This window comes from Mya arenaria, chromosome 15 (genome assembly GCF_026914265.1).
Source record: "Mya arenaria isolate MELC-2E11 chromosome 15, ASM2691426v1".
Taxonomy (NCBI): domain Eukaryota; kingdom Metazoa; phylum Mollusca; class Bivalvia; order Myida; family Myidae; genus Mya; species Mya arenaria.
The window spans coordinates 36,377,406-36,396,586 of record NC_069136.1 but is presented as its reverse complement, the minus strand read 5'-3'; the positions used below and the strand labels follow the sequence as shown (position 1 = coordinate 36,396,586).

Genomic DNA, 19,181 nt, shown 5'->3' with positions numbered 1-19,181 from the left:
GAAATTTTGTTTCCCGAAACCTCGTCTGTCATATCTTCGAGATAATCTCCGAGTGATGGTTTCCACTGCCCTGGTCTAGATGAAAATATAATTGAATCTGTGTGCGTTCGTTTAGGCCTTGTAAGTAACTATAAAGTTTCAGGCGCGCCTGTGCTGTTGTATTGTCCTTTCCGATAACTCGATTATCTTTCCCTGAATACTCTTCAAGTGGGCATGCGCAAAAAGCGGAAATTTACTTCCGGGGACTACACAAACCAGGAAGTAAACAGCAACAAGTGAAAATGGAAAGTAAAGATTCAAAACTAATAAAGAAAACGGGCAGGAAAACCCCTAAGTACTGTTGTATTTGTAAAGGAATTTACAGAGGAAAGGTTATTGATGGGAGAAAAGTGTCATTGCACCGTTTTCCTCAGAACAAACGTTTAAAACGTGTGTGGGTGCAGCGATGTAAAACGGTCATGAGATCGTTCCAGTGGAATGAACACAGACGATTGTGTAGTGAGCATTTTGTTGGCTTCAGAGGACCTTCATTCCAGCATACACTTCCATCTATGTTTCCAACTGAGACTGGTGCTACCAAAACCTTCCAGCCAACGGTATTTTTTATTTCTTATATTAGTTTAAGTTCTTCCTTACATGCACCTCAAAATGAATTATGTTATATCAACGGTGCTTAAAAACAATGTCACAGCACTTATTTGTAAATTTTGTAATTTAAGAAATGATTAAAGAATTGTTTTCAAATACAGCCTGGAAAAATGTGTACCATATAGCCTGGCAGATTTTGTACTAAAACATTTATCTTATACAGTTTCATTTGCAATTTCAGCTCCTTGATGAAGACGTAGGTGATGATGATGATGGTGATACGGTCAATGACGATTTAGACCTAGAACTGTCAAATGATGATAGTATACAGCCACAACTGTCATTTGTATCCCCTTCCGGGCATGCCATTGATACCTCTGTCCACCTGCATGATTACTGCATGGGACCAGTACTACAGCCACAGAATCAGTCCTTTAGGTATTGTTCAATATATATATATATTGCTTCTTGTGCTATGAAATCGATCTGATAAGTTAATTACTTCTGATCATTTTTCTTCATTCTTTAACAAAAATAGGAAAATTTAAGTGTTTGTAAATGTTTAAGGCCAAAAAAACAAACATTTGGTTAGGGTTACCAGACTGTACATGTAAGATGTGGTAAATGGGTACATGATCAATTTGTATATGTTTCAGATGTTGTGACACACAGACTGAGAACAACTGTGCAGTGATGGAAGTACAAACTGAAGAAAGTTTCCTGGGAAAAACAGCAGACTTCAGTTCACAAACAGAACATTCTACTAGAGACTTTGGTGTACAATGTCAGCTACCTATGCTCACATATGATGACGTAAAATACAATGACGATTTGGTCAGTTTTTACACCGGAATCCCTAATCGAGTTGTGTTTGAAGCTTTGTTTGATGAAATCAAGGATGAAGCTGAAGTGCGGACATCAAGGCGGAAACTTAACTATAAAGATTCAGATGGAGGACGGCCAAGAACTCTAAGTGTTCTGGATGAATTTTTCATGGTGCTGATGCGCCTACGTCTAGGTCTGTTATTTGAAGATCTAGGTACTAGGTTTTGCATATCCACTTCACAATGTAGTGACATTGTTGAAAGATGGATCAACTATTTACATGTACAATTATCCTTTCTTGTTCAATGGCCATCTCGTGAGGTAGTGAAAAATAACATGCCTGAACAATTTAAAGAGAAATATTCTAACACTAGAATTATTATCGACTGCACTGAAATTTACAGTGAAACATCCAGTTCTCTTTCTTTGAAAAGTTTAATGTACAGTGATTACAAGTCTCACATGACTCATAAGATTTTGGTGGGTATAAGCCCAAATGGTGTTGTAACTTTTGTTTCTGACTGTTGGGTGGGCTGTACCAGTGACAAGAAACTCACAGAAAAATGTGGACTCTTGGACTTGCTTGAAGAAGGAGACGCCATAATGGTTGATAAGGGTTTCACTATTACAGACCTTACTACTCCAAGAGGCATTCATCTCATTATTCCACCATTTAAACAGAAAGGAAAACAATTCTCTAAACGTGAGGTTCTCCTTACAAAAGATATTGCAAGTTTACGAATACATGTTGAAAGGCAAATGGAGAGAATCAAGAACTTTCGAATATTGCATGGCAATATTCCTATAACACAGTCAAGGAGAATTTCTAAAGTGTTCAAAATATGCACATATTTGACAAATCTATGGCCACCACTTGTTCAATAATAACTCATGTGTCAATGAAAGCGTTTGTATATATCAAGCATTAGATTTAGGGATAAAAACTTGTATACTTCTAACTAGAACAATGAAATTACAATTTTGTTTTAAAATCATTTTTTCGAGCAAGTTATATGATAACATATGAGATTACACATTTGATTCAGGTTTGACAAAAATGGATAAGGAAATATGCTCATGTGAATGGATTTCAAGATTTGATTTGAAACATGTATGCATTAACTGATCAATTTATTGATATAATTTTTTGTTTGTGAAACATCTGCTTTGTATTTTGTGGTTTTATTATTTGTAACATTTCTAAGAATAAAAGTCAAAGATCACTTATTAAGTTTGGCTCTGAAATGAGTTTTTTTTTATTTGCCATGTGTAATTGATCTACCACGTACTTCAAATCATTAGTATTGAATTGCTTAAAGGATTTTTCAGTATGAACCATTTTCATATCAGTTTCATAATTGAACTAAGTGGAAATAAGAATAGGCAAGAGTGCCATAGATCAAACTGAAATGCCCGACAAATGTTAACTTTAAGATACATTAGATTAAAAAAACTAGCCCCATGCTAAATATGTCCCAATGTTTAAAGGGACTGTACACCAGATTGGCACCAATAAAGTTTTTTTCTGTAACAAATCTCAGGACAAATTATTTAATAAAATGTTTTACTCTTCTGATATGATAATGGTAAAGAAATACCAAAATGTAAAAGAAAATTGAGCTATGGATTGAACTAGTGTCACCAAAATAGCTGTCCAGTGTTGTATCCACTTTGCTACGAAGGCTTATCCGAAACCATATGAATGCTTAAGCTAATATACCTTACTTGGTTATATCCCATGATATCATCAACTAGCAAATCACGCATAAGAATGAATTCTACTAGGTATACATACCCAGTAAAAAAAAATTAATGGAGAAATATGGAAAAAATAATGCGAAAATAAATTAATTGTATACTACGGTATGTGGTACTTCAGTTAGTTAGTTTCAATGCATTGTACACATTGATACCAAGTTTATGTCAGTTTTTGACAAGTTTCTTTTTTTTTTCGATATTTCATCACACGGTGTATAGCCCCTTTAAGTTTTGCACCCTGCAAACATAAGAAAGTAACACTCATTTGTTGTTTTTAATTAGCAAGTCAGAAAAGGAGAACAACTCGACAGTCTTGAGTTATGGGCCGTGCAGTAGCTACATGCAAACCAATATTCAATTGAACATCTTCAATTGTTTTAGAGTAAAACTCAGCTACTTCTTTAAACAATGGCAATATAAACGCTATCACTATCCTGCACACAAAATGCAATAATAACACACTTGAAAGGTTAAACATATGTCCATTTATTAAGCTCAGAAATACATCCCTGAAAACTAGATAAATGGAAAGGAAAAGTAGAAAAGGTCAAACATAAAACAAGGAAATAATTAAAGTAGATTTACAGCATCGCATAATCACAATATGTTGACAAAAGTACACATACTTTCAAAATACTGCCCAAAATTTAGATTTACAACTTTTTTATTCATGGTTTCAAATTATAGTAACAATACAGTCATTTTGGAGTTTCATTTTGAATATAGTTATGAAAATAACTGAAAGCAAACAAGATATTCACATAAATTGCCATTATTGATCATTCAAATGTACATGTATAAACAACACATAACTAGACGATGTACAAATCAATTGAACAGACTCATTCCCCTTTTAACACGTTGTGCGTACAGTTCAGGAATGTATGATTCAAGGCAAAATCTGTCAAGTTGACACAACATTTTCAGCCAAAATGATTCACAAAATGCAATTCTCTGTATAGAAAGACCTACACATGTCCAAACTACAAAATCACACCATTTCCTCCCGGTGATTCCCATCTGCCCTTGGACCTGGTAGTAATATTTGTGTGTTTCCTTGAGTAACACCTTGCCATTCTCTAACTGACAAAAAAAATCATTGTCTTCACAGCATTCCTCAGGCGTTTGCATCCTCCATTTCTTAGAGGCAGGACACTTAATCTCAACCAGACCAACACTTTCTGTACAATGTGAACAGAACACAAGCCCATCTGGACTGGCACCAAGGTAGGGTCTGTCGGCACATACAACTAGACCACTGTCTTTAACTGCTAGTCCTTTGTGGTCAGTTTGCATTGCTTTCGCATACATTCTCTTTGCAGCCTTCTCATGTTTAATTCCATATTCTGTGTACTTGCTTGTGAAATTGGAATACAACATCTGCCGCAGGAGTCCGTCAGGTTCAGTTGATTCTTTCCTACGACAGATGCTGCCAAAGTTTGAAGCTGTTAGGCGTTCTTTTCTGGCCTCTTGCCATTTCCCACTTTTTTGGCCCCTTGTTAAGATTTCAGTTAATTGAATTTCTTCAGCGCTTTGCTTCAAAGAGTCAAAATGATCCAAAAACACTGTCTTACTAGAACTGTCCCTCAAGTTTACACTATCATGGTAGTTGAATGGCACAGAATGTAACACAGGGAGATCTGGTTCATTTTCAGTTGTTTCAATTTCAAAGTTTTTTAACCAGCCTACATTCAACTTCGAACCAACCAGTTTCTGCCTAAATCTGTCAATGTTAACAGTGCATCCATTGATAGAGTTCAGTTCATGGTTTTTGTTTACAGAAACTTTACGTACTGACACGTTGTACAGTTTCTTCTTTGAGAACATAAGATCTTCAGATTTCCTAGGCGACAGCTTACGTTTCCGTGGTGCAGACAGCATGCTGAAGTTGTTCCAGGCACAGGGTTTGGATGTTGGAGCAAGGGTTTTTTTACGCGTCAGGTCTTCAAGTCCATACAGCAGGGCACCAATATGGTTGCAGCATTCACCTTCACTAGATGAAAATAAAAAAATTCATTTACATGTGTGCCTTTTTACTTGTTATACTTACATGTATATTCCAAAACATTAAAGTTTGAAAATGGAGGTGAATACACAGTATTTTACACTTAGTATTTCCTGGTAGGCCATGAACATACAAAACACAAACAGTGCCATAAGTAAACACCAACACGGTGAAGGGAGTTCATTGAATCAATACATAAGCTCGCCTGTTCTTTCATTCAGAAAAAAATAGCAAAACTCAGCTAACCATGAAAGCCAAAATTATGACAGTTATAACATGTGCTTTTTTGTCTCTTGTAACAAGTGTACCAAGTTTGATAAGAAGATATGAAATAGTTTGAAGAATGCCCCAAGTTTAAGTATTTGATAATACTGACAAAATAGCCTAGCGTGTGTGGGTTTGACACCTTTCATCAATGCAGATCAGAGACTTTGATTTATCACAAATTAATTCAACTTACCCAGCTGGACAGTTGCAGAACGCGGAGTGTATGCAGCCAGTCACTTTCGACAGAAGGATCCAGGGTTGGTACTCTGGTGACTTTCTTTTGTCTGCAGTTGGAAATGATGGCAGCACGGAAGCTTGAACATAACAGTGGCTGCACTCTTCGCTTATGAGATGGACCTGAAGAATAAATTATAAATAATATTTTAATTTAAATGACAATAAATAAACAACATACATCATAGAACATATGAAAATTGTACAAAATACATTATTTTTTTTAAAATTAAGATAAGTATATAGTCAGTGTGGTTCGACACATACATGTGCTTGCATCCACCACACCCCCCTTAATTGTGGCTAGCCCCGCCTACATAAAAATGTTGAGTACATTTTTCACACCAAATTATTTTTATGTCCAAGTCAAAATAGTCCCCTTGAGCTAATTATATAACTAGATGAAGTAAACATGGCAGAAAAAACAGCCTCAGACTTATTATAAACTCACTATTTGACATACCTCAACTTTCTGTACATGTCCGTCCACATAATAAGTCCTCGCCTTCAATTGACGTTTCGAGTCTCTTTTCAGTACAATGTAGTTGTATATATCCTTTTCCTCTACAGCAGGAAACAGATCAATAGTGGACTTCCATGCCTTCAGTGTTGATGGCGGTGGAAGACCCTCGCCACATGGGAGGATAAAGCGTTCGGTTGCTCTTCTCTCTCTTTCTTCCCGATCTCTCTCCTCCAGCACGCGTTTGTCAGTTATAGAAAGTCTATATGCGCCTTTTATCCTCTCAATCAATTCGCATTTAAGACCTGATACATTCAATTTCCGGTTCGCAAGGTATCTTTTCAAATCGACGACCTTAAATGGTGTCAACTCATTGTTATTCATACACGCCCCAGTGATCTCATTGTCTACGTCGGCCATCTTGCAAAATGTATTCCCCGGAAGTAGGAAATGGAGTAGCCTCCCTTAGAAATCAGGGGAAGTAACCAAGTTATCGGAAAGGACAATATGCAGCTATGACAACGTTTGTCCGAGAAGAAGCCTCAATAAAATCTTCATTGTATGCCCAGTCTAACTGCACAGTTTCTTCATTTACAAAACGGATGTTCTTTATTTCTTGTTGATCGCTGGTCATAAAGTCAAAGAATTCCTTTGTATCTGTTACATAAGACGTCTGTGCTAGGTTTGTACGTTGGCCAAACTTGCCCCAGAAGGAGTTAAGCATCAGCTTTGCCAAGGATTGAAGGCCTGGATTTTTGCATATCCTATCATAGTCTAAGAGTGTTACCTTCTTTGTCATAAAATCTTTGAATATATGACTGCTTGTCATCTTCTGTTTTGCAACATTCAGGCCACCCACTGGCCTCATGTTTGACTTTTAGGAAGGTATTCACATATTCAGTGAATATACCGCCGCATTTGGAGTTTTGGTCATACTGTGATATCTTATCAAAATGCCAAACTTCATAGATATTCAGTATTTTGTAGCCCTGAAACAGGGCCATTTTCACCTCATCTGTAACCCAAGTACCCAGGAAAGCTCTTTCATCATCAGTGTGCTGACATGGCGACTGCTGGTATTGGTCTGCATAGGCTGAAGAGCAGTTTTCCATTCGACTTCATGGGTAAAACAGGCAGGTAGAGTCTTCGTGGAGGTACAATTTTACACTTGATGAGACCCTCGTATTTAGTAGTGTCTTTGAAATTTTCTGTGACAATTTCGGGATGCCCTAGAGGTATTTTCCCAGTTTTGTTAACATATGGATATAACGATGTAACGTCATAATAGTTAATTTCTTGGTCCTTTGACGCTTCTTCGTATAATTTAAATCCTTCTGTTCTCCCTGCGTAAAACGCATCTTGCGGCTCCAAAGGGGTCACTATATTTACAGATTTGATAAATTCTTGCAACTCTGGAACATCTTGTATTTCCTTTTTAAAATTGCATTCCCACTTCGACATGTACGTATATCCCAGGGACTCTATATACTGTTGTTTATCCATTGTTTTGGTAAACAGATCGCCCATTGTCATATCATTCACGGAATTGATGGTGTTACTTTTAAAGCAACGGTTGCAACCGTGCCAAAAGCAACCATTCATTTCTAAAACAACTTTCTCTCCTTCTTCAGTTTCGTAGTATCCATCAACTTTGTAAGGACCTATTTGTTTTTCAACGACATTTCGTCCATGTTGTATGTACACATCTTTTTGGTGTGCAATGTAAGCCAACCATTTGTATGCTAAAACAGACTGTTTCTCTTCAGGTCTGTACCCGTGCGTTGGAATAATGCCAATACTTTCGTGCTCAAGAAAATTTCGCCTGAACACCAAATTACATGCCGATGCAATGGTCAAATATTTTTCAAACGGATCTATGCCAAGAACTTCATCCTTTTTCGTTATTTCCTGAAACAATTCACGAAACTTCAGACAGCATTTCCTCAGAATGTCCACATCTGATCGGCAGTATTTTAACAGTTCATATTGAAAATCAAACGCGTCGTTTTTGTGTATGTCATACCATGCAAGGAACTCCAATCGTTGTCTATTTTCATACCATCTGGGGTGTAGTACTTAAGGTCCGGTAACTCGGTCAGGGTTTTGTTTGATTTTCCTCTCGATTAAACAGATGTGGAAAATACCCCTTTGCTAATTCTGATGTTCCAAATGCTTTAGGCATGTACGCTAAAGCCATCGGGATGAAATTAATAGAGTCTATGAAGCGGATCTTGCACACAGGAACTTTGATGGACATAAATTTCGTACCATTGGTAATGACCTCAGGTAGGATGGCATTGTCATGTAAGTATTGTAAAATTTGATAGCTGTCGTAGCCCTTAAAGTTATGACAAATGACGGTAGCACCAACATTCTCCTCAGAGAATAACCATTGACAAAACTGCTGTGTGGTTTGCTCTCCTTTGAAAACTAGTTCATTTTTTCCACAATGATCACACTCTGAATCGATACATTAGTTACTATCAAGACACTGAGTGCATACCCTTTGCACGACGCATAAGTTCGGCTGATGTTCAAAGGAGCCACAATTTGCTTTATTGCAATTACCACACTTCCCGTTCACGCCTGAAAGATAGCCTTTCTCGCATTAGAGTTGTTGATCTTGTGTGCATTCAAAGTCAAAAAATATATATTTGGTGTCCTTGGTTTTTGCTTTAGTAGTTGTGGTCAAAGATCCTTTTTGTCCACTGGCTGCATGAAACACTTGTGATCTTCTTCCACAAATTCTTTGCAGGTTTTACAGTATGTTCCATTACACATGTGAGGTTTCTTATGCTTCCGCATATTAATTGCTTGTCCGCATTCTCTACATTTATAATACAGACAACAAGTGGATGTTCCAGAATCATGATTCTGCTTGTGCATTGCAAAACATGCTGTGTTGATAAAATATCTATTGCAGTCACTACAATATTCCCAGTGAGTAGTATCGTCCTCGTGTAAACGATGACAGTAAACGCACGGATTGTTGCAGGCATGTTGCTCTTTGTTACTGTATCCCTTTTTACATTGAATGCAAAAGTAACTTCTATTCAGAAAACCGGCGACTGTCGTGATTACATCAAAGTGTTCATTGTGTGAGTATAAGTAAATAGGTTTCCATCTTCCGGTCCTTCATAGATAATAGCATTGAAGTGGTTCTTCGATAAAACAACGATCTTATAATTAGGAAGCACTGCTTGAAGCTGCTTTATTTCTTCAATACCACATCGTTTTAAAGGTACCCCAGCCTTCTCGTGTAAGTTAAGTGCCAACTGTTTTTGCGCATGACGCCCTTTACGTATGTAATCCCACTGCGGGTGTTTTTCAATACGTGCTATTGCTGTAACTAGTGCGCATGCACAACAAAGTTCATCAGTATTTCTTATCTGAATGACACTTCCCTTATTGTTCAACATCTTTGAAATGTCCACATAAGGTTTGCCACGACTTCCACTTCCAGAAGGTAAATGTACATGAACGAACTCCAATCCAAACGTTTCATCAAGCACAAATTGTTCATACGACTGAAGCACTCTCTCTATTTCTGACAAAAGTCTGTCGACTGTAAGTTCAGACCTTCTCATAAATCGAGTAATGATTGGAAAGTCCAACTGCGGGCTATCCATTGTAATTCTCACTTTGTCGGAAGATGGTATTTCGCCTGCAATAGTGTCAATGATTGACTGGAAAATTTGTTTCAAAGTTTTGATAATATTGGGAAGCTCCCTGATCTGGATATCGTTTACTGAAATTTTGTAATACGATGCTGTCGAGTTGAACTTTTCTATTCTTTTTTCACTGATATTATCCATCCGATAGTATGCTTTCGCATCGTCTTTTGCTGTTAATTTTTGTTTCTTATGACTGACATTGGTATCTGCTCTGTCATCACGAGTCCTTTTTCTGCCTCCACCACTTTGGCCTGCGTGTTGCATGAAATGCTCATCAAGAGCATCTCGAGGGCTGAGCGCGAAACTGTTCCATCTGCATTTTTGTAAATTGTTCAGGAGAAGCTAAAAACTGTTTATTTTTCTTATTAAGGCTTTTCTTGTTACTTTATTCAGAAACTTAGTTCAAAATGATGTCAGAAATATAGGTATGACTCAGACTTTAACCAATGCCTTTTAAAAATATGTATTTATTACAATATGTTACTTAGAACAGTTTCGCGGTCAAAGTTGCCTAAAAACTAAACTCTTGTTTCACTGCAAAACTATTCTATATGACATTTTATTTTTAAAAGTATGGTTTATATTGCAATTTTACTATTTAAATGATGGTTCATAACTTTATACACAAAATAGTTGTGAAAATTTGTCACTTTTTGGAAAAAAGCAGCAAATAAATACTTTTTGAAATTAAAATTACTGCGAAACTGTCCTATTTGCCATTTTCAAATTGCACTTCATATATCAGTTACCGAATGTTTTTACCAGATTAGATGACTAAAATTTAACAACTATGAACTGAAACCTTTTTTTAAATTGAAAACTGAAGGTAGTAGTTGAAACATAAGATCAATAACATTAATTAAGCATGATTTGCAGGAAAAAAAAATATGCATTTCAAGAAACATTTTTCCTCAGTTGAATGAACAAATAATATAATATTATTGAAAAGTTCCCAAGCAAGAAACATGTTTGATCATGAAAAAATGATTGCATGATATCAATATCTATGATGTAAGTTTTTAAAGTAAACTCTGAACTATAAACCTTCTTTTTATTGTGAAAAAAGCCTCTTTATGGGTATTTTTATTACGATTGAGCTAAACATCTTTACAGTTGTACAAAACAGAACAAACCAAAAGTGTGACAACAATCAGTTAAAAAAGTGTGACAACATCAGTTAAAAAGACTACAAATATTTGTGTACTCGTTATAGTCCTGTTCAATAACCGTTGTTACCTCCCTTAGCAAATTATCGTTCGTAGTTGACCTCAACTTCCGGTGAGTAACAATTGACAGGATAATGGCGTCGAATAAAGAGGTCGGTGATCCGTGTCAATTTGACAAATTATCAGTGCGTGAACTTAAGATATATTTACGAGATAGAGGAGCACATGTGTCAGGAAATAGACCGGAGTTAATAAAACGTGCCCGAGGCCTTGTACAAATCGGAAAACGGACATTGAAAGAGATTAATATTCAGGACAATAACAACAAACTTGAACGACAGGAGGAATTATTTACCATGCCGCTAGGTGAAAAATTGCCAGAGCCAGGCAGTTTAAAAGGTTGTTGGGAGGACGATGTGTTAAAAATTCCCTTCTTCAGGACGCAGGATTTATACAATTACCTTGTGTTAAACCGTTCACGCACGTTTGACAATCAGAACATGAATGCAAGAAAACAATTAAAAGCCAAAGTGTTCTACGAAGATGGACATGTCCATAGTGTGAAATACAATCAGATATCACATAAATGTTCCCACTGCTACGTAAGAGCAAAGGTCATTCTGTCCTTACCAGGGTCTGATGTTCAAAAAAAGGATTATGAACCATGGGCCTGTCTGTCTAAAGTATCGGGAAAGGTTCATGCTGCTGGATGCAACTGTGCTGCTGGGTAAATTTACTATTCACATTTAGAATGAGATGTATACATGCACTTTTAGATAATAACATCTCCTTTTGATGCAGGGTGTTGACATACTCATTATTTTATGATGCATCATTATAATGATACCCCACCTGGCAATAATGTTGGTGTTCTAATAAAAGCTTAAGATGCACCAAAATTGCCAGTGATTATAAAAAAAAATGACAGGGCCATAGCTGACTACGCAGATGTGCAATGACATTTAGACTGGTCAAAGTTTGTGTAATAAAAAAAGCCTGAACTTGAAATACAAAACGAAGGGGCTAGGGGGAGTCCATCAAAAAATAACTTGGATCTGCGTCATTCCAAAATAGCCCTAGCTACGTGCCTGGTTGTTTGAAAATACCCTGAATTTTAAATGCAAACCGAAGGAGGGGAAGGGGGTGTCGTTCAATGAACTCATTTCAATCAGCGTCATCCCAAAGTAGCAGTAGCTACGGGCCTAGTTGTTTGAAGGAGGTGTTGGTCAATAAATTTATTTAAATCATTGTTATCCAAAAGTGTTCCTAACTCCCTGTTGTGCGTCCGTTCACTGTTTTGTCAGATTACAGGTTTCTGAATAATTTTAAATTGCAATGAATAATGCAGAATTTTTTATCATACTCATACAAGTTTTCTTTTCATGTTTCAGGGAGGGGGAATCCTGCAACCATGTTGCTGCGTTGCTGTACGCCCTTGTTGATATCGGTTCCAAACAGAAGGATGGTTTGAATGCGCCAACTTCAACAAAATGTAAATGGAACCAGCCGAGGAAAAGAAAAATAAGCCCTCAAAGGTCTCAGCATCTTGTATTCAAAAAGCTGAAATTTGAAAATGACACTTTACAGAAAGTTAGCCCATCTACTAAATGTAAAGTTGACAACCTGCACATTGTTAAACCTCTGAATTCATTAGCATTTGGGGAAAAACTTAAAAAATGTGCTCCACATATGCTGCTTTTTTGTTGAGTGATTCTGAACTTGTTGCATCAGAAGAGCCAATACCAGTGCTTCACAAACTTCATTCTGTGGATTTCTTTTACAAAGACAGTGTTGACTTAAAAAGTTCAATGTGTGAAAATAATTTCAAAACATATTTTAAATCATTGAACTGTAAGCAGGATGACTGTTTTCTTATTGAAAACTCAACAAAAGGACAACATAAAAGTTACCATTGGAAAAATGCAAGGGCTGGCAGGTTAACAAGTTCCAGTTTTGGAACTATTTGTAAGAAAAAAACTGAAACAAAACCTGATATATTGTTGCGATCCATTATGGGGTACAATGACGAATTTGATACTGCAGCTACTAGATGGGCAGAAGTCATGAACCAGCTGCCAAGCGTGTGTACCAAAGGCGTATTCAAATAACTCACCCCGGGCTGAAACTTTTCATCTGGCCTTGTGGTAAAGCCAAGTCTACCACACTTGGGATCAAGCCCAGATGGAATAGTAGACTGTTGTAAGAAATGTGCTCACACCAAGGGGGTCTTAGAGATAAAATGCCCATATAAATTTAGAAACTGTTCACCAGAAGAGGCCTGTGTAGACAAAACATTTTGTTGTTCAATAGTGAATGGCGAAGTAACCATGAAAAAAAATTACAGCTACTATTTCCAAGTTCAAGGTCAAATGGCCTTAACAGAAAGAAAATGGTGTGATTTTTTAGCTCTACTGGCCAAAGGTCAGAAGAGCTTATGCGATGGTAATGTGTACGTAGTATGTGCATCCGTGCGTTCGTGCGTCTGTAAACAATTGCTTGTGAACACGATACAGTCTTCAGTTTTGATTGTATCTCGATGAAACTTGTACAGTATATAGATTTATCACATGCTACACCTTGTTTCCGGTTTAATATAACCATCACGTATTTTTTTATATTACACATGTGTAATATAACATTGCTCTTCTTCTATTGGTCAGAAAATATATCGCTCCGCATTTATATAAAAAGTTAATTGGCAAAAAGGAACTGCTAATTGGTAATATTCCTGTATACCAAACCTTCAATTCTTATTTTATTTCTATAACAAATATTTGTTTTGTTAGAGTAGTTGAATTTCTTTCTAAATATTAAGAGGATAACAAAATATGTCGTCTTGATATCTTGAAAAAGCAAATTTAAAAGCGTCCAAAATTTAGTTTATTTTAACCGAAAATGAACATTAACATTATGACGTCACATCTACTAGATGACGTCATGATGTTTATGTTCACTTCCGGTATAACAGAAAGAAAGATTTCGTTAAAATTAAAGTGTTTACAGTGTGATTTTTACTGGATATCATCTGAGAATGCATTCTTAAATAAACGGAATTAAAACGATCGGGTATATATGCTGTTTTAAATAAATCCTGGTACTACATTCCTGCAATGCATGTAGCGCGGGAAATGACAACATTTGGTGATATTCGGCTCATAAGCCTCGCAGGTGAAACAGGTAGGGTTTTGTTTGCCATTTTATACCGGAAAAAGCATGTGATAAAAAGAATCTGACACTCGTTGTCATTTAATACCAATTTTTATTTAACTCGTCCAGGAAAACTGTTAGTAAGCTCGCCAAAGGCTCGCTAACTAACAGTTTTCCTGAACTCGTTTAATAAAAATTGGTATTAAATGACAACTCATGTCAGATCCTCTATATCCATTAGAGCTCGGTTCCTTTCGAAAACCAGCCAGATCCGTCCATAAATGCCTAGATTATGGGCCATGAAAGTTTAAAAAAAAATGCTTTCTATTTTTAGCCAGGTCTGCATGAGCGAATTCTATTTTTAGCCAAGTTTACATGTACATGTAAATTCAAGTCTAGAGTTAAGGGAGACAATTTGCAAATCTAGGATTTTGAGAGACAATTTGCCTTTTGCTTCTGCAGTTGATTTTGTGAATTACTCTGCCTTGTTCTTGTTGAAAGCCCAAAGGCCATTTTTTAGCTTTAAGTTATGTAGTTTGCACATTCATCTTAACAAAATTGGTTGTGAATGTTTAAGTTATGCACCTGATGTCATTACTGGCCACACCCAGGGTTCACAGGTTTGATAAACATAAATCTGGAAAGGTTTGAATTTTTTTTTGTGTGTTCGTGCATCCATCTCAGCACAATTGATTGTGAATGTTTGTTCAAATTGATCAATGTTGTCCTAGGATGCCCTTGACTTTGACCTTTTGACCAACTTTTTTTAACTTTTAAAACTACAGAAATTTTTACTATGAGTACAGTTTTGAAAGCATTTTTATGCCCCCACAAAGTGGCGGCATATAGGGTTGCCCTTGTCCGTACGTACGTACGTACGTCCCGAAGATTGTTTCCGATCTAATTCTTGAAAACCGTTTGTCCAATCCTCACCAAACTTTAAACACATGTTTGTGACCATCATATCTTGATCAAGTTCGATATTCATGGAAATCGCTTTAGTCATTTAGGAGTTACGGCCCTTTTTTGCCAAAAACTCCCGAAGATTGTTTCCGATCTAATTCTTGAAAACCGTTTGTCCAATCCTCACCAAACTTTAAACACATGTTTGTGACCATAATATCTTGATCAAGTTCGATAGTCATGGAAATCGCTTTAGTCATTTAGGAGTTACGGCCCTTTTTTGCCAAAAATACTTCAAAAATATATGTTTCCAATCTAATTCTTGAAAAGTATGTGTCCAATCCTCACCAAACTTTACATACATGATTGTGACCATAATATCTTGATCAAGTTCGATAGCCATGGAAATCGCTTTTGTCATTTAGGAGTTACGGCCCTTTATTTGCAAAAAAAGACTTGAAAAATACGTCCCGAAGATTGTTTCCGATCTAATTCTTGAAAACTGTTTGTCCAATCCTCACCAAACTTTTAACACATGTTTGTGACCATAATATCTTGATCAAGTTCGATAGCCATGGAAATCGCTTTAATCATTTAGGAGTTAGGGCCCTCAGATTATCCTGAATAATCATTATGGCTTATTTTCTGTGACAAAAAATCGAAGTGGGGGCATCCGTGTCCTATGGACACATTTCTAGTATTTTTGTCAAATGACTTTTACTTGGCACATATTAAAGTAGTTCATGCAACTAATCTGCTTACAATACTTTCTGGGCTCAGATGTTGAACGTGCTACGTTTTCAGGTAACCCAAACACAAACCATAAAGTATATGTCTGTTGCCTTTTACCCATACATACATGCTCTGGATTGATATGACCACACAAGCCATGCCAGTAGAGCATATGCCCTTTTGGGCCTCTTGTTTTGTGTGGACTTTGAAGGGTCATAGTGTGGAGAGAATACCTTTTGATAATGATTTTTGGGTTGACATGCTAGGTAAACTCAACAGTTTTTATGTAAAGGCTGTTATACCAGAATTGTTCACAGAGCGTGTCAAACGGGGTAAAGAACTAATGTAAAGAAACTTAATGTGTTTAAAGTGTAAATAGAAAAATCAAACAGTTCTTGTTCATTATGTGTAAATAGACAAAAAAAGAGTTTGTTAAAACGGAATTGGTGCTAGCATTTTGTTGTTACATTTAATAGTTTGCTTTAAAGATTCAGTTTTTTTAGTGCGAGTCTAAAACTCAGACTTAAAATGACTCGCTTATGTTTTGAACAAAAACAGTTTTCCCAGTAAAGCAACTGAAAGCACTTATTGATCATTAGTTTACTCTATGATATATAAATTGCACAAAAATACAGTTTATAGCATAAAAAGTATTCTGACACTTCTCAAGTATAGAAAAAATTTGAAAACAACCAGCTAGTCCACACGGCCACCAATACTATATATCACATGAACATTTTTGTGTCGTTGATTAATTCTTTGATTTATACCTATGTTTTTATGATCTTATTAAATGTATCATCATGAACTTCTCTTTTTCATTGACAACAATACTTGAATTGAATAAAATGCTTGGAATGAAAATAATTAGTTTTTTTTTCTTCTTTTATTGAAAAACAGTGTTTGTGTTCAGACTCAAGAGTCAAGTGGGTAACCAAGCAAATCTAAATGTACAGATGTCACTTACCGGCTATGGTTTTTAGAGTGTTGAATCAGTTCTTTGATTGTTAACTGGTATTACATAACTTCATTTAACTGGAATGACAAATGCTATGATAAAGTCTTTAGCGAGAGTGGTTGTTTTGTCTTAATGAATAATGAGTGCAAGTCGGTGGAGGTTAGATTCAATCAGTTTAATCAAGCCAGAGCACTAAACTCTGCAATGCCAATTCCAGCTTAAAGGAGACTGAATAACAAATCATACAAAAAGTACATTAAGTGTGTAACAGTTTATTTTCAGAAGTAAAGTTACAATTATATTGGTGATTAAACCAAAGCAAACAACATGCAATTGTGCTCTTAACTAGGCAACATCAATTGGCAAGAAAGTTGTAAAAATGGTAAATCTGTGAGAGCGCAGCTTTAAATAGTATGTATATGATCTTTCATGTCATAAAATGTAAACTTTTATTAAACAAGTTTAAGAACATATCAAGAAAGAAGCCTGAAGCAATGTTAATAAAAGTATATTCCCCAGTACTGTCTTTTAACAATGGTCATATTCAATTGTCATCATCATGTACTAATGGTGGCAACAAATTTGACAGAGCAACACAAACTTCCAGGATTTTTGATGCTTGCTTAGACAATGTTATAGGCATTACACCTTGCAAAATTCTGAAGTTTTTCACTCTTTCCATAGCACGTTCTACGTCAATTCGCAAGTTTGCGATTCTCCTTGTTTCTTCAACTTGTTGACGGTTAAACTTTTGTAATTTCAAGGGTGGAATAATCAGATGCATGCCGCGTGGTGTTGTCAAATCCAATATTAGAAAACCCTTATCAGCCATTATCCCATCACCAGCTTCACACAAATCAAGGAGTCCTGATTTAATTGTCAACTGTTTATCGCTAATGCTTCCACTCCATAGGTCCGAAACGAAAGTTATAATTCCAGATGGACTTATTCCTAAAAGTGCCTTCCAAGTCATATGTGACTTGTAGTGTGAGTACATCATTGATTTGTTAGCAAGTGATTGTGGTGTTTCTGTGTAGAACTCAGTGCAGTCAATGATTATGCGGCAGTTCGGGTATTTCCGTTTGAACTTCTGTGGCATTGTAACTTTTAATGTCTTTCAGGATGGCCAAGCAACTAATGTCGACAGTTTCACACTCATGTATGAAATCCAGTGGTTTGTTATGTTTGAACATGTTGATTTCGACACATGGAATCTCCTTGCTAAGTCCTCAAGAAGAAGCCCTAATCTTAAACGCACCAAAATTAAAAAAAATCATCAATAAGTCGTAGCGCTCTTGGCCGGCCCTTGTTTTCTCCATTTCCGCATTTATTTGTGTGACTCTCTACATCATCCATTTCATCAAAAAGTAAATGAAAAGTTTCCACATTAGGTAGACCTGTGTAAAACATACACATCTCATTACTTTTAATGTCTTCCACAGTCAGGTCAGGTTTGTTAACTTGTACTCCAACTTCAGAAGTTGTTTTTGACATACATTTACATAATGGAGTTTCAAAGTCTGTTTGTGTTGAAACACTACACTTCGTAACTGAAACTGAACTAGTCCCTTCCGTCTGAGTAGAAAAGGACACTCCTACATTGTCAGCCTGTGTGTCTTTATTTAGCGTTTTCTGAACAGGAAATTCAATCTGGCCAGCATAGTCATGGAACTTGATTGAAGCATATTCGGATACACTGCTTGTAGTTAACGTACAGTCTGGCCCATCATACTCTTCATTCTCCGCCTCTTGGTCTTCGTCATTACATTTGTATGCCGGTTCTGAACTTTCCACCTGAAAATACATAAATAAACAGGATTCTTAGTATTTCTTATGGTTCTATTTTGTGAGTATTATTTTCGATATTTCACAGAAACGAACAAAAATCCTTGATATGATATTCATGATGCTACGTTGCTTATATGCTGAAAGGCCCTGCAACGTACCATCCAGATCCAGAACAACATATAGTAATAAAAACAGGTAAAAAATCCCCCTTGTTTTAGCAAACTATAAACATGTAATATAACAGAACCAAATCTTTTGTTTGACAATTTCCAATAGTGTTGGTAAACAGTGAAATACATTCATATAAAGTTTAGATAAACATGTTCATGATGTTGTTCAATATATTTAAAATAAGTAGCTAGTGATTCACAAAGAATGATAAACAAGATGAAACTAGTTTCACAACGACAAACTCGGCTTACCTTTGATAATTTAAATATCTTTTCCTTGTTGTTTATGATAAACACACACGGAACGGGGTTTTCCTTCGTGTATTTGCCGTTGGCGAAGTGAACAGAACAAAGGCGATCGTTTTTCAAACTTGACACAAAGTTTGGACTGACAGCTTTCACACGTTTAATCCAGAGTTTTCTGAGCTTATCGTCCGTTGGGAATCTGTGCAACGTTACACAAAGTTCATTCACAACTTCCCCCTGTAGTTACTGCAAATGCAACA

At 36.3% G+C, this 19,181-nt stretch overlaps 2 protein-coding genes across 3 annotated transcripts in view; both read left to right on the top strand.

Moving 5' to 3' along the window:
• LOC128219007 (uncharacterized) overlaps positions 1-14,039 on the top strand; it is a 29,502-nt gene extending 15,463 nt beyond the window's left edge. Inside the window, exons 1-2 of one of the 2 annotated variants that reach the window (XM_052926817.1) lie at positions 11,111-11,704; positions 12,369-14,039. In XM_052926817.1, coding sequence (XP_052782777.1) covers positions 11,112-11,704; positions 12,369-12,684 — 909 coding nt within the window. In that variant the 5' untranslated portion in view covers position 11,111 and the 3' untranslated portion in view covers positions 12,685-14,039. Of the gene's footprint in view, positions 1-11,110; positions 11,705-12,368 lie in introns of those variants that run through there. The other variant, XR_008258529.1, reaches the window with a different exon arrangement.
• Positions 327-2,638, top strand: LOC128219000 (uncharacterized). Its single transcript, XM_052926795.1, has 3 exons — positions 327-596; positions 830-1,026; positions 1,245-2,638. The coding sequence occupies exons 1-3, from the start codon at positions 459-461 to the stop codon at positions 2,296-2,298; spliced, it is 1,389 nt and encodes a 462-aa protein (XP_052782755.1). The 5' UTR covers positions 327-458; the 3' UTR covers positions 2,299-2,638.
• Positions 14,040-19,181: the final 5,142 nt, after the last annotated feature.

Excerpts from the sequence above, each read along its gene's own strand:
- LOC128219000 (XM_052926795.1), top strand. The coding sequence starts at position 459 with ATGAGATCGTTCCAGTGGAATGAACACAGACGATTGTGTAGTGAGCAT. Across the intron at positions 597-829 it reads CCAAAACCTTCCAGCCAACG|CTCCTTGATGAAGACGTAGG; the intron begins GTATTTTTTATT and ends TTGCAATTTCAG. Across the intron at positions 1,027-1,244 it reads CCACAGAATCAGTCCTTTAG|ATGTTGTGACACACAGACTG; the intron begins GTATTGTTCAAT and ends TATATGTTTCAG.